We start from the raw sequence: 12,590 nt of genomic DNA, 5'->3' as shown, positions 1-12,590 counted from the left end.
ACACCTCCGTAATTTTGAAAACATCCTTCCTGGTTTATTTCAACGGTGTTTCCTCCTCGTATCACTTTTCTTGCTTTCGGGTTTCTTTTTCTTATTTCTTATTCCTCTCATTTTCCGGATTAAGAAATATACAAAAGTTATAAATTGTACAGTCCAAAACTTTTCCAAACTAGGTTAAAAAAAAGAAAAAAAATACTATAATAATTACAAAGTGGCCTTGATTTTTGAAAAAAGAAAAAGAATACTTTTTGGAAAATAAAAGAAAAATATGACTCATTTTTGCCTTGAAATGATGATTTCGATATTTAATCAATGTGGTTTTTGATAAAAACCGATTTAACTTGATTTTTTTTATTCAAATTAACTCAATTCAATTTAATCCTTTTGTCTAAACTAATTCAACAAAATATTTTACTCGAACAAATTCAATTTTATCTAAATTGATTTATCTTAATCTTAATCTTCAGCTTATGTTAACTCATTCAACTTTTTCATCCGAATCAATGTTTATTAATTTTGAATTGAAACCGACTTCATAAAAAAACTTAATCTAAACTCAATATATTAAACTTTTTAATATATATATATATATATATATATATATATATATATATATATATATATATTTAAACTTTTTAAAAATCTATTTAAATAAATCTAAATTATTATAGATTAAATTTTACAATTTGAATAATTTGTTAAAATTAGCAACTAAAGTGTGTACGAGGAGTGGTCCATATGAAGCAAGAATGGATAAGATGGTGTGAGGATAAAATAAACCTTTGATTGCAACTTTTCGGGATTCATCACTGCCGCCGATATTGTTTAGTCAAACATACTCCTTTTTTCCACCAACCAATCATTTTGCTCAATTAGATTACTGTTATAAAAACGATTCAGATAATTAAAATTTTCAAAACATAAATATACGCATATAAAATAAAGGATAGGACAGGAATTACAAAATTTAAAATCTATAGTATGAAATAAAAAATAATAAAATAATAAAAAATAAAAATCACGATTAAAAATTAAAGGGAGATGGAAAAAGTTTCAGACATTTTAAAAATAAAAATATTTTATTTTTAATCTTTCAAAATAAATTATCATTTTTATTCCTCTTATTTTAAGATGTATAATTTTTTTATCCATTTAATCTATTTTAATTGAACTTTCCTCTTTTTATATATTTTGTGTTTTAATTATGGTCAAAACTTGACAACGTATGTTACCGCAATATAATTTTTTTTTACATTTATAAGACCAAAACAACTAAATAAAACCTTAATCTAAGACTAATTTTATATTTTGAAGAAGATTAGACTGCGACTTCTACCCTCTTATAAAAATCAAACCCAAACCTTATTTTAATACCATCATAATCACGCATATATATAATTGAGTAAAATAAGTTTACCTACCCCCAATTTTTTATAGTGTTCTTATTCTCGATATTTAATAAATATATTAACTTTAATAATTTCAAGTTAATGATATTAATACTATTAATTCAAAATAACATAACAATACTCTATTAGATCAAAATATTATTTTTATTAAAAATGATAAATTAAAAAATATATATTTTAAAATTTATTTAAAAATATTAACTTTTCTTCATTTTTACATCACATGTAAGTAAACTAATTAGATATTAGATAAAAACTAGAATAAAAGGTAATAGAACATTTATTGAATTTTAAATATATTATTATTAAATAAAACTATTTTTTCTTAATAAAAGTATAATTAAAAATAAATAGAAAAATAATAAAATGCAGTATTTTTCTTAATTACTTTCATTTAATGCATGTTGAATTAGACATTAATTATGAACATTTATAGAAAAAAAAAAACAGTTTCCTCTAATTCCAATTCTATGTAAAACCTATGAATTAAGAGTTATTAAAGTTGATGAAGATAAATGTAGATATGACATTTCTGACTTCCACCAAAAGTGCATTAGATAGGTTTTTTATTTATGAATTCTGAGCAAAATGAGGGGTAAATACATTATGGTATTTGAATAAAATAAGTTGGACACGGCAATTTCTTTTTGATTTCTTATTATTAATGTTCATAAAAGGGTTTCTATGTGTAGGGACAGAGAATATTATACATATATATATATATATATATATATATAGATATAGAAATTGAAACAATAGTAATCTACTAATATATGATGTCAGGTGGCAATTTATATAATATCTTGAGTTTTGTATTTTATTGCTACAGTGTGGGACACTTTTTGTTTTTAACTATATAGATATTTTTTAATAAAGAAACAATTTTATTCAAATAAAAAAATGGGAGATATATATATATTTTCTATTGATATCAATTTCACATCAAACTGGTTGTTTATTATTCATGTGAATAAAAATATTTAAAAGGTAGAATTTTAATTTTCACTATTTTACTTAGGCCCTGTTCTCTTGAGTGGATTTGAGGGAATGGATTTGAGAGGATTTGAGAGGATTTGAAGATAATTTTTTTTATCGTTTTTTTAAATAAATTTGGAGGTAAATGAGAGTGAATTTAAAAATAATTTTTTTTAATACGTCATGTCAATACAATTCTATACTAATTCTCACAAATTTTATTTTCAAATTCATTCTCATTTACCTCCAAATTCGCTCAAAAAAACGATAAAAAAAATTATTTTCAAATCCTCTCAAATCCCCTCAAATCCACTCAAGATAACAGGGCCTTAGAGATGGTAAACAATGATATAATATTTCTTTTTTGTCATTTTGTGATTAACTTTTTGATAATGTTATATTTTTTTCTTTTATTTTTAATAAAATAGTATTTAATATATAGATACGTGAAAAAAATAAAAAAGATAAGAATTTCATATCCATTATAAATTTTTTAATTTCATAAATTAAAAAGATGAACATAATTAAAATCTACCTAGCATAATGTTAGAAAACTGTCACATCTTCTCAAGGTTTAATGTTAATGCTACTTTTTTTAAAAAATAATAATTAAAAGTGTGGTTTAAAATGCAACATTTTTAAAAGTTAAAACTTGATTTTTTAACATGAACTTTAACTTTAAAAATAGGAAAAATAAAAAAATAAAAAAACAAAAAAACCTACCAATATCACAAACTTACAAGAAGATCCAACACAACAACTAGTCATCATGATAATGGAATTTGTTGCTTTCACGCAATTGTTAATTGACAAATAATTCATCAAAAGAACTTTAACTTGAAATAAAATCTAATAATTAAATACTGAAATATTAATTTATATAGCCCTGCCTGTTTCAAGAAAATCCATTCTTCTTTCTTTTCTACTCTTTCACACCTGAATCCAGCAATTACTATTTCCAAGCCAACGTGATTCTCAGTATGTCTGTCGTATTTAATGTTGTTTCCTAAATATCTCTATAGAACACGAACAAACGTTGTTTAATAACTAATTATTCAGTTAATGAAAGGCACGAGCTTTTAATTAATTAGTTAATTAGTTACTTGTATTATATATTGTATGGCTTATAGATTAATGGGTATGTTTCTAATTGTCAGCATCACCATCGGTATCATCATTATCATCAAGTTTTCTTTACAAATATCTTCGTTCTGAACGAACCTTTTGTCGAGCACTCACCACACACCATCATGGATTCTCCTTTGTTATTGAAATCCCAAGTTTTGCCTTACAAACACAAATGGATCAAAATCATCTTCTGCGCATTCGTGGCTGCCACAAGTCAGTAACTTTCTCATTCATTTCACTTTTTTACAGTTTTATTATTCGTGGGGTTTTGAAGAATTGTTTTTGTCATATGATCTCGACTGTGAATTACGTGAAGATGTTGTTTTACATGAATTTTAACGTTTGTTAAAGAAGTTCTGCTAAGCCAGAGACTACCCTCTTGCATCCCTTCACAGTGTTCATGACAGGGAAAGTTAAAAGACGACATTTTGTTTGGGATGAACGATTAGATAAATGAATTTTCAAATGATTGATTTTGGGTAAAAAGTAAAGAGTTAATGCACAAGTTCTGCAACAAGATTCTTAATGTTGTGATCATCACGTTTTGAAGTTCGACATCTATAAGAAAAATGTAGGATTCTTTTTATTGATATTGAATGATTGGGTGATCTTTTTTACGTTATTTTTATCATTTGTTCTGAAAAATGCATTGAAGCTTTTACCTACATCATAAATATCAGAATTTAATTACTCTTTCTCCATGATATTTTAAATTGATCATCACCCTAAAAAGTAATTCCTAATTCTGCTCTTGGTTCTGTAATCGAGACTTCTGCTCTGACTGACGGTAACAGAAATTATTTGCTCTCTGTGACTGCCCATGCTGCATTTGTCAGTAATTTATTGCAGTGTCCTAGTTTGGGACGAAACTCATGAATTATTATATATATATATATATATATATATATATATATATATAACTGTAATAATTATTTTGAAAGTTGAATCTAATATAGTTGTAATTAGTTGAGATTCCAAGAAGTTTGGAACCACCAAAACTGAGTTTGCAGAAGCAAATATTATGAAAAAATAGCCCAGTCTTCTAATTTTCTGGATGAAGATGGTGTAAATTAAACATTTAGTTGGAAAAAACTAACTTTTTTGTACATCAAAATTAGAAATATAGAATGTAGTGTGGAATCTGGAAAAAGGTGTACATCAGAGGGTGACTAGGAGGACAGTGAACTTCTGTGACAAACATCAGCTTCACAGTAACACAACTAGATTATCATATTGATGTTGGTAAACCAAATCTAGTAATGCTTAGTACAATTTTTTTTCAGTTGTTGGAGTAGTAGTCAAAGACAGCACCAGTTATGGAATACTATCAGGAGCAGAAAAATATAATGAAGGGTTGACAACCAGTGATGAAGATATTGTAGAATCAGATGTGGGAGTTGTTGCAACTGATGATGCTCGATGTTCTGCAATTGGTGTTTCATTGATTAAGCAGGGTGGACATGCTGTGGATGCTGCAGTGGCGGCTGCATTGTGCATTGGCGTTGTTCTCTCAGCATCAAGTGGCATAGGGGGTGGCGGTTTCATGGTTGTTCGATCTTCTTCAACCTCCCAAACACAAGCTTTCGACATGAGAGAAACTGCTCCTGCAGCTGCTTCACAGGTTTGAAGTTAACTCTTTCTGCTAAACCATTAAAGCTGTTGAACCTCATGCTTGACATATCAAAGGACAAAATTAACATTTTCCTTTTAGTATGTTCAACCTGTTTAGATAAACTTCTTCAAAATATTTTATAAAGAAAAAAATTCTATAAATTAGTTTGTAGAGAACTTTTGTTTATTTATAAAGATTGAAAATTTTACTTGTCAGAGCTTCTGGGTATGTTTATTTATTCGGATCCACAGAACAATCTTGGCTTTTACTGCTTACTTGGACGTGTTGAATGATAACAGTTCATTTTCATCCATGGAAATCCAGAATAGTGTAACTTATGCTTGTGTGTATATTTTACTGCCGACAAACAGAATATGTATGAGAAAAATCTCAAGGATAAGAGCTTAGGTGTATTGTCAATGGGAGTTCCTGGTGAATTGGCAGGCTTTCATGCAGCTTGGTTAAAGCATGGACGATTTCCATGGAAGACCTTATTCCAACCAGCTATAGAACTTGCTAAAAAAGGTTTTGAAGTGTCTCCTACTCTTGGAGATTTCATAGCTAAAGATGCCAAAAAGATATTGGATGATCCTGGGTTAAGAAAGCTATATGCACCCGAAGGAACTTTGCTGAAAGAAGGGGATGTGTGTAAAAATGAGGAACTCGGTCGCACCTTGGAGGTAGTGGCAGAGCAAGGACCACAAGCTTTCTACAATGGTACCATTGCTGAAAAGTTAGTGAAGGATGTCAAAGAGGCTGGTGGAATTTTAACAATGGAAGATCTACGCAATTACAAGGTGGAAATAGCAGATGCAATGACTCTGAATGTGATGGGATACACCATATATGGAATGCCACCTCCTTCGTCTGGAACACTTGCTCTTTCACTGGTTTGTACATTCCTCTCCCCTCTTTTCTGCCATGTTGCTCTGTAGATATTAAGACATCCTTTTTTTTCATGATTCTATTACTGCATATACGGAATAGAATCAACTGTTTTGGTTCAAAGATTGGAGCATGTCATTCTAAAAGCTTAAGCAGTTTCATTAGTCTATCGATAGATGAATTTTATATCTCCAATAAAGCAAAACCTGGGGAACACCATTTGATATCAATGGGAATTCTGCAACAATTGTTTCTCATGTCCTTTTGTTTTTGGTTGTTTGTGAACAGGTTCTAAACATCTTGTACAGTTATGGAGATCCTAATGCTGCAAGGGGAAATCTTGGTCTACATCGTCTAATAGAAGCTCTGAGATTCATGTTTTCTGTTAGAATGAACTTGGGTGACCCTAACTTCGTTGAAAACATTGATGATACTATATCCAAAATGCTTTCCCCATCTTTTGCCAAAGAAATTCAGCAAATGATTTTTGATAACACTACTTTCCCTCCAGAGTACTATATGGGCAGGTGCGATCTACTACTGGAAATTGGAATAAAAACATTCCCTTTTGCAAGATGTGTTGAAAAATCACTAAGTTGTTAACAAAAAGTAATTGATAACCATGTTGTTGGGCAGGTGGAGTCAACTGAGAGATCATGGAACAAGTCATTTGTGTATTGTTGATGCTGATAGAAATGCTGTATCACTAACATCAACAGTAAACTATCATTTTGGAGCTGGGTTTCGTTCTACTTCTACTGGTATTGTGGTCAACAATGAGATGGATGACTTCTCTGCACCCACTGAAATATCCCCTGATAAGCTGCCTCCAGCTCCAGCAAATTTTATTGAACCAAACAAAAGACCACTGTCTTCCATGACTCCTCTTATCGTCACAAAGGTATTCCTTTGGATTTTCAGTGTGAATTGCTCAAACCTCCATATCATCAATTCTAACCAAGAAAAAAGCAATTACCTTATTAAATTTGGAGAGTAAGGATTCTTACACATGAACATTCCTCTTGCAGAATGACGAGTTGGTTGGGGTGCTTGGAGGGAGCGGTGGAATGAACATTGCTCCAGCAGTGATTCAAGTCTTTGTTAATCATTTCATCTTGGGAATGAAACCCTTGGATGCAGTTCTGAGCCCAAGGATCTATCACAAGGTACTGACTGATCTTTATTTAGATAATTCCGTGATGTGTGATGCTCCAAACTTGGATCTGATTTGGATCTTTATCTCATGCAGCTAATACCAAATGTAGTTAGTTATGAGAATTTGACTGCACTGAACGGTGATCACATTGAGCTTTCTAAAGAAAGAAGGATTTTCCTGGAAGAAAGAGGTCATGTACTGAGTGAGTGTGGAGCTTTAGCTATCACTCAATTTGTTGTTCAAAATCCGAAAACTGCAACTGACATGAATAGGAAAATTGGTAAAAACATCAACTTACAATCAAAGCATGGTACTCTTATTGCCGTAAGTGATCCTCGAAAAGGTGGATGTCCGGCTGCTGTTTGATTGTATCGATCAATTCAGATTCAAAATTGTACAATACAGACATTTCAGAACAAAATACAAATTTTTTAGGCATTAATTTATACCATGCCTGACAGAAAAAAAATGATTAGTTCATCGTTCTCCCAACCGTTGAAAACTTGATGGTACTCTGTTCATCATTCTCACATAAAATACAACTGATGTGGTTTAATAGTAGTGCTCCCATATCTTATGAACCCAAACAGAAATGCTTTTGACTATATGAATTGAGATGAAACAACAGTTATATTTTCAAATATAAATCTAAATAGTGAAGGACCTGTTTGGTAGGTAAGTTGAAAACATTTGAGTGAATGAAATAAGTTGATGGGTATTTGGTATAATATAAAAGAATGAACCTTTTAATTAATAAAACTTACCATTTCTAATTAATTTGTATTCATCTTTTTCTTTTTTCTCTTCGTTTTTTTCATTTTTGTTTAACTAAATACCTTCATTTCCTTCTTTCTACTTTATTTTTGACTTATTTTCACTCATTAATTTTATTTACATCTTCCTATTTCTGTCCTATATACCAATCAAAACATAAATGATTACTACAAACTTATCATTTGATTTAGATGCAAAAACACGTTAGGTTTAATTCTCCACTTATCTCATCACTCTTCAGAATTCGTGAAATTATAAGAACACTTTCTATACATTTATCCCGAAACCTTTTTTAATTATTTAAAAATACAATTATAAAACATTGCAGCTTGTCCTCTTTAGAATGTTACTCTGAACGATTGTCATGGCTTTAGCATTTAGTAGCTCGAGCCTTTCATATTCAACTATAGGAAAGTCCATTTGAAAGCCATGTTCATGCAATTAACCCTAAAATAAAATAGATAATCTTTAGACTCCTACATCCGGCTGGAAAATTTATTGCGTATGTTACATAACTACACCTCAACTGGTCGGAACGGTCAACGTGCAATCTTAATTTGAAATTTATAATTTCCATTATCAGGGTATTTTTCTAATGCCAAATGCCATTTGAAAAAAAAAAAAAAAAACTAGTTCATAATCATTCATACAAGGGGTGTGAGAAAAACAAGACAGAAAGTTACACGCGAATTTTCCTTCATACTGAAAATTATAGATTATCTTGTCTATTGTACACAGAACGATATTCATACATCAAAAGCCGGGCATATTTCTTTTTTTCTCCTTCAAGATGTTTTATCCATCAGCTGAATTGGAGTCAGAATATTTGATTTGTTTGTCTCCACAATACAACCATTCATAACCATTTCCTCCAACATAAAATGCGCCTTTTCTAAATGGAACATAATATCTAGCTCGCACTGCAAGTAAAAGTGAAGGAGAAATAAGTAAATTACCGGAATATACCTTCAAAACAGGGAAGATCAGTTTCTAAATCGAGACATACCACATTGCCAAAATGACGATCCATTGTTTCAACCAAGAGGTGTATAAATTCCAAAATAGCGAGCTCATTCTGCATCATTATCAGCAGAAGGTCGAATAAGAAGTCATGAAGATTCTAAATATTTCCCATGGTTTTTACACAAGAGTGACATGGATCCCACTCATCTAAACATAAACAACTCACTTTAGAAGATAAAGTAAGTAAGTAATTCCAGTCATGAATAAAAACGTCAACAGCCTATATTACATATACATGCATAAGAAACCAAGAAGAGCATGTTGCAACGTCAACCATTAATTTTCTCATCGACAACTTTGATTACTTATTTTATCCTTACTCACCTTAGAGGAGTTAAAGCCAAGTGATATATATATATATATATATATATATATATATATATATATATATATATATATATATGCAAGAAAATCACTTCAGATAAACTAAATCAAAGTCATTGATGAGAAAACTGATGGTCAACTTTACAGTACATGCATAATCAACCAGCAAAAGAAAAACATTTACATGCACAACAAATCATAAATGTATTGGTCAAATTTCTCATAAACGGCAATGATTACTACTTGTTTCACCCTTAACTCGCTTTAGAGGAACTAAATCCAAGTGATATTCACATAATTCCGGTAAAGATGCATACCAGATCAATATAATCAGGTTGATCACTGTTATGGAATACGAGCAAGTAAAATACTGAGGAAATATCATTCAACATGTGATGAACAAATCATAAGTGAAATTGACGCCACATCACATCAACACCTTAAAGCATAACATCTTTCATTTATGTTCAATTAATTCCAGATTTCTTCACTAACACTCGCCACTCTAACATTACATTTTACAGCAAACTGAAATATCCTCTCAATTTCAAAGAATTCATTTATGTTAAGAAGACACTTAACTGCTTAGTTTTCACACGAACTTCAAATTCCACTGTCTTTCGATGAAAATAAGGCGTAGAGAAAGGAATTTTATAATTTACCTCGTCATCATCGACTCCAACGAGGAAAAACAAGGAGGCGTAGCGCCTGTACACTATTTTGTAGTTGCGATGCTCAACAAAGGAACACTGTCCATCATCAAAAACGACGAAAAACAATTTACGAGTGAGAATTCGAAATCAGAAAGTTGAATCGCGCATAAAGCGAATGCTGAATACAGAAGATGGATCTGAATAGTTAAATTGTGGATCTAAATAAGATTGAAATGGAACCTGTTGTTCGTTGCGGGCGAGACATTTACGAACGATTTCACCTTCGAGCGCTCGACGCTCTTCGAGAGTGAGGTATTCGTAGTACTGAGCAAGGCGCGTTTGGCCTTGCTTGTTCACCATCAACACGAATCGGATCCCCATTCTGATTCTGCCCTAATTCAATCTTTCTCTACAAATCTCAACAAACAACACCTTATTGTTTCTTTCAACACATACTACTGACGTGTTTTTTTTTTTTATATATAACAAATAATAATTTCGACTTATTTGATTTAGTTGTTGATTTTTGGAAGTTTTAATTTCTAAATCACGGTTTTCTTCTCTTTCACTTTTTTCTTTTTTGAATTTTACTAAAAATTAAAATATTAGTCAATTTTTTTTTAAATTAATTTATTTACTATCGTTACCTCTTTAAACAATTAACTAATAACGAATAGACGTTACGTGTCAGTTAATGTTTTTTTATTTTATTTTTAAAAAAGTTATGTGTTAATTGAGTATTGTGTCAGTATTATCATGTATCAAAGTTAACTACACGTGAGAGTGTTAGTATCGTATCTTATATTTAATTTAGTTTCTATATTATTTTTTTATAATTTTTTTTAAATAAAATAATTTTTTTATTTTATTTCAAAATATTCTAAATTTAACTTTTATATAAATATTATACTGATATTATTATTAAAATTTACATATTTATTAAATATTTATAGTTTAGGATTAAAGTTATTTTAAAATTAGTATAAAATTTTTTAAAAATACAACTAATTTTATTGGTTTAAAATTTTAAAAGATAAAAATCAATTAAAATATTTAATACTTTATGTAATTTTTAAATTAAAAATCAATTAAATAATTTATCTAAAAATTAATATAATATTTATATAAAAGTTCAATTTGAATTTAATTTAAAAACATAAAAAATGTTTCGATTAAAAGACATTAAGACTAAATTGAATAAAAATAAAAAATAAAAAGATCAAATGAATCTAAAACATCAATGTATAATAATAATTAACACGTAACAGTTTACACTTACTAACATGTAACACTACAACTATTATGTAACATGACGTTTTCTTGATACTAAAACACATTTTTAAATTAAATAAATAAAAAAAATCCACTATTCATTACGAATTATCTATTAATTATTTAAACGAGAAAAAACAAATTAATGAAAATTAAAATATTGTTTTAAGAAAAAATAACATTATTTTAAGGAAAAAATATTAGGATTGAATTGATAAAACTGAACTATATTTTAACCTTAAATAAAATATGATAGGTTTAGAGGTTAATTTGAAAAAAAATGGAATATTTCACTGTTGTTTTAAATCATTATTAGCGACAATTTAATTAAGATTGAAATATTTTCCAAATTTAAATATTTTTAAGAGAGGTTTTTATTAAAAATTCTCATTAAAATCCTTTTATTTTTTAAGTGAATCTATATCATCAATTAGATAACAACGTTCGTTTGATTTTATAATTTCAAACAAATCACCATCATATAAATAATAAAAATGAAAGTCTAATATCTTAATTATCTCGGTAAAGAATAATATCATTCCATTTTATAAATTAAATACTAGAACAAAAATAAAATCAAATACCTTCTAATTAACGATGAAATCAATTGAAAAAATAATAAAATCCCATATAACAATTTTTTTAATAGAATTTGAATTAAAAATAATCAAATTTTATTTAAAATAAATAAATATTAATCACAAGATACTTAAATTTTAATTAAATCATTATACACGTGAACAAACAATTAACAGCAATAATCACACCACTTTAATTAATTACAAAAATTTAATTATAAATATTTATTAAAAAGTATAAAAATTCTAAATATAAAGTAAAAACCTTTAACAAAAAGGTCAAATCTTTCATTTAAAGTAAGTACAAATCAGCTATTAATGATAATAAAATAAAGCCACCACCTTTAATTTTGGAATCGAAGTCTAAATCCAAATATAATATTTTTCCATAGTCGGATAACATATAATAGTAGAATTTAAGTCAAGCACGAAATTTCATTTCATAATAATTTATAAATAATACTGCCACATTCATCACACTCGTTTTCCAATTTCTACAAGTCAAAAACTTCCAAGCCTAAGCTTCTTGGCTGCTCTGAGTTGATCAAACTTCCAACTTTGACAAGGTTCTGGAAATTCACATAGTACCACTCACACAAATCCATTACACTTAAATCTTTCAGATCCCACGAATCAAATGACATAAATGGTTTCATTTAATCAAAAAATTTTGTTGGATTTATCGAGAAGCTCTGATAATAATGAAATATGAGCCCAACCATATAACATGTTACCTTAATATTAGCCCAACCATATAACATGTTACCTTAATATTACCTTAAACCAATGATTAATGTGTCT

General features: G+C 28.8%; 2 protein-coding genes across 2 annotated transcripts; one reads left to right on the top strand and one right to left on the bottom strand.

The window, feature by feature from the left end:
• Window positions 1-3,562: 3,562 nt before the first annotated feature.
• On the top strand, window positions 3,563-7,657 carry GGT4 (gamma-glutamyl transpeptidase 4). The gene is made up of 7 exons (XM_047306926.2): window positions 3,563-3,725; window positions 4,796-5,133; window positions 5,496-6,014; window positions 6,298-6,536; window positions 6,646-6,910; window positions 7,038-7,175; window positions 7,259-7,657. The coding sequence occupies exons 1-7, from the start codon at window positions 3,635-3,637 to the stop codon at window positions 7,529-7,531; spliced, it is 1,863 nt and encodes a 620-aa protein (XP_047162882.2). The 5' UTR covers window positions 3,563-3,634; the 3' UTR covers window positions 7,532-7,657.
• An 809-nt stretch (window positions 7,658-8,466) lies between these two features.
• Window positions 8,467-10,400, bottom strand: LOC124832669 (AP-4 complex subunit sigma). The gene is made up of 4 exons (XM_047306927.2): window positions 10,180-10,400; window positions 9,949-10,035; window positions 8,946-9,014; window positions 8,467-8,859 (listed from the first exon to the last, which is right to left on the bottom strand). Exons 1-4 carry the CDS (start codon window positions 10,318-10,320, stop codon window positions 8,725-8,727), a joined length of 432 nt encoding a protein of 143 aa, XP_047162883.1. The 5' UTR covers window positions 10,321-10,400; the 3' UTR covers window positions 8,467-8,724.
• Between the last annotated feature and the right edge of the window lie 2,190 nt (window positions 10,401-12,590).

The sequence above is a fragment of the Vigna umbellata genome, chromosome 4 (genome assembly GCF_029865625.1).
Source record: "Vigna umbellata cultivar VRB3 chromosome 4, Vumbellata_1.0, whole genome shotgun sequence".
Lineage (NCBI taxonomy): Eukaryota > Viridiplantae > Streptophyta > Magnoliopsida > Fabales > Fabaceae > Vigna > Vigna umbellata.
Note: the sequence above shows the minus strand (reverse complement) of the source record. Positions and strands in the feature narration are given on the sequence as shown.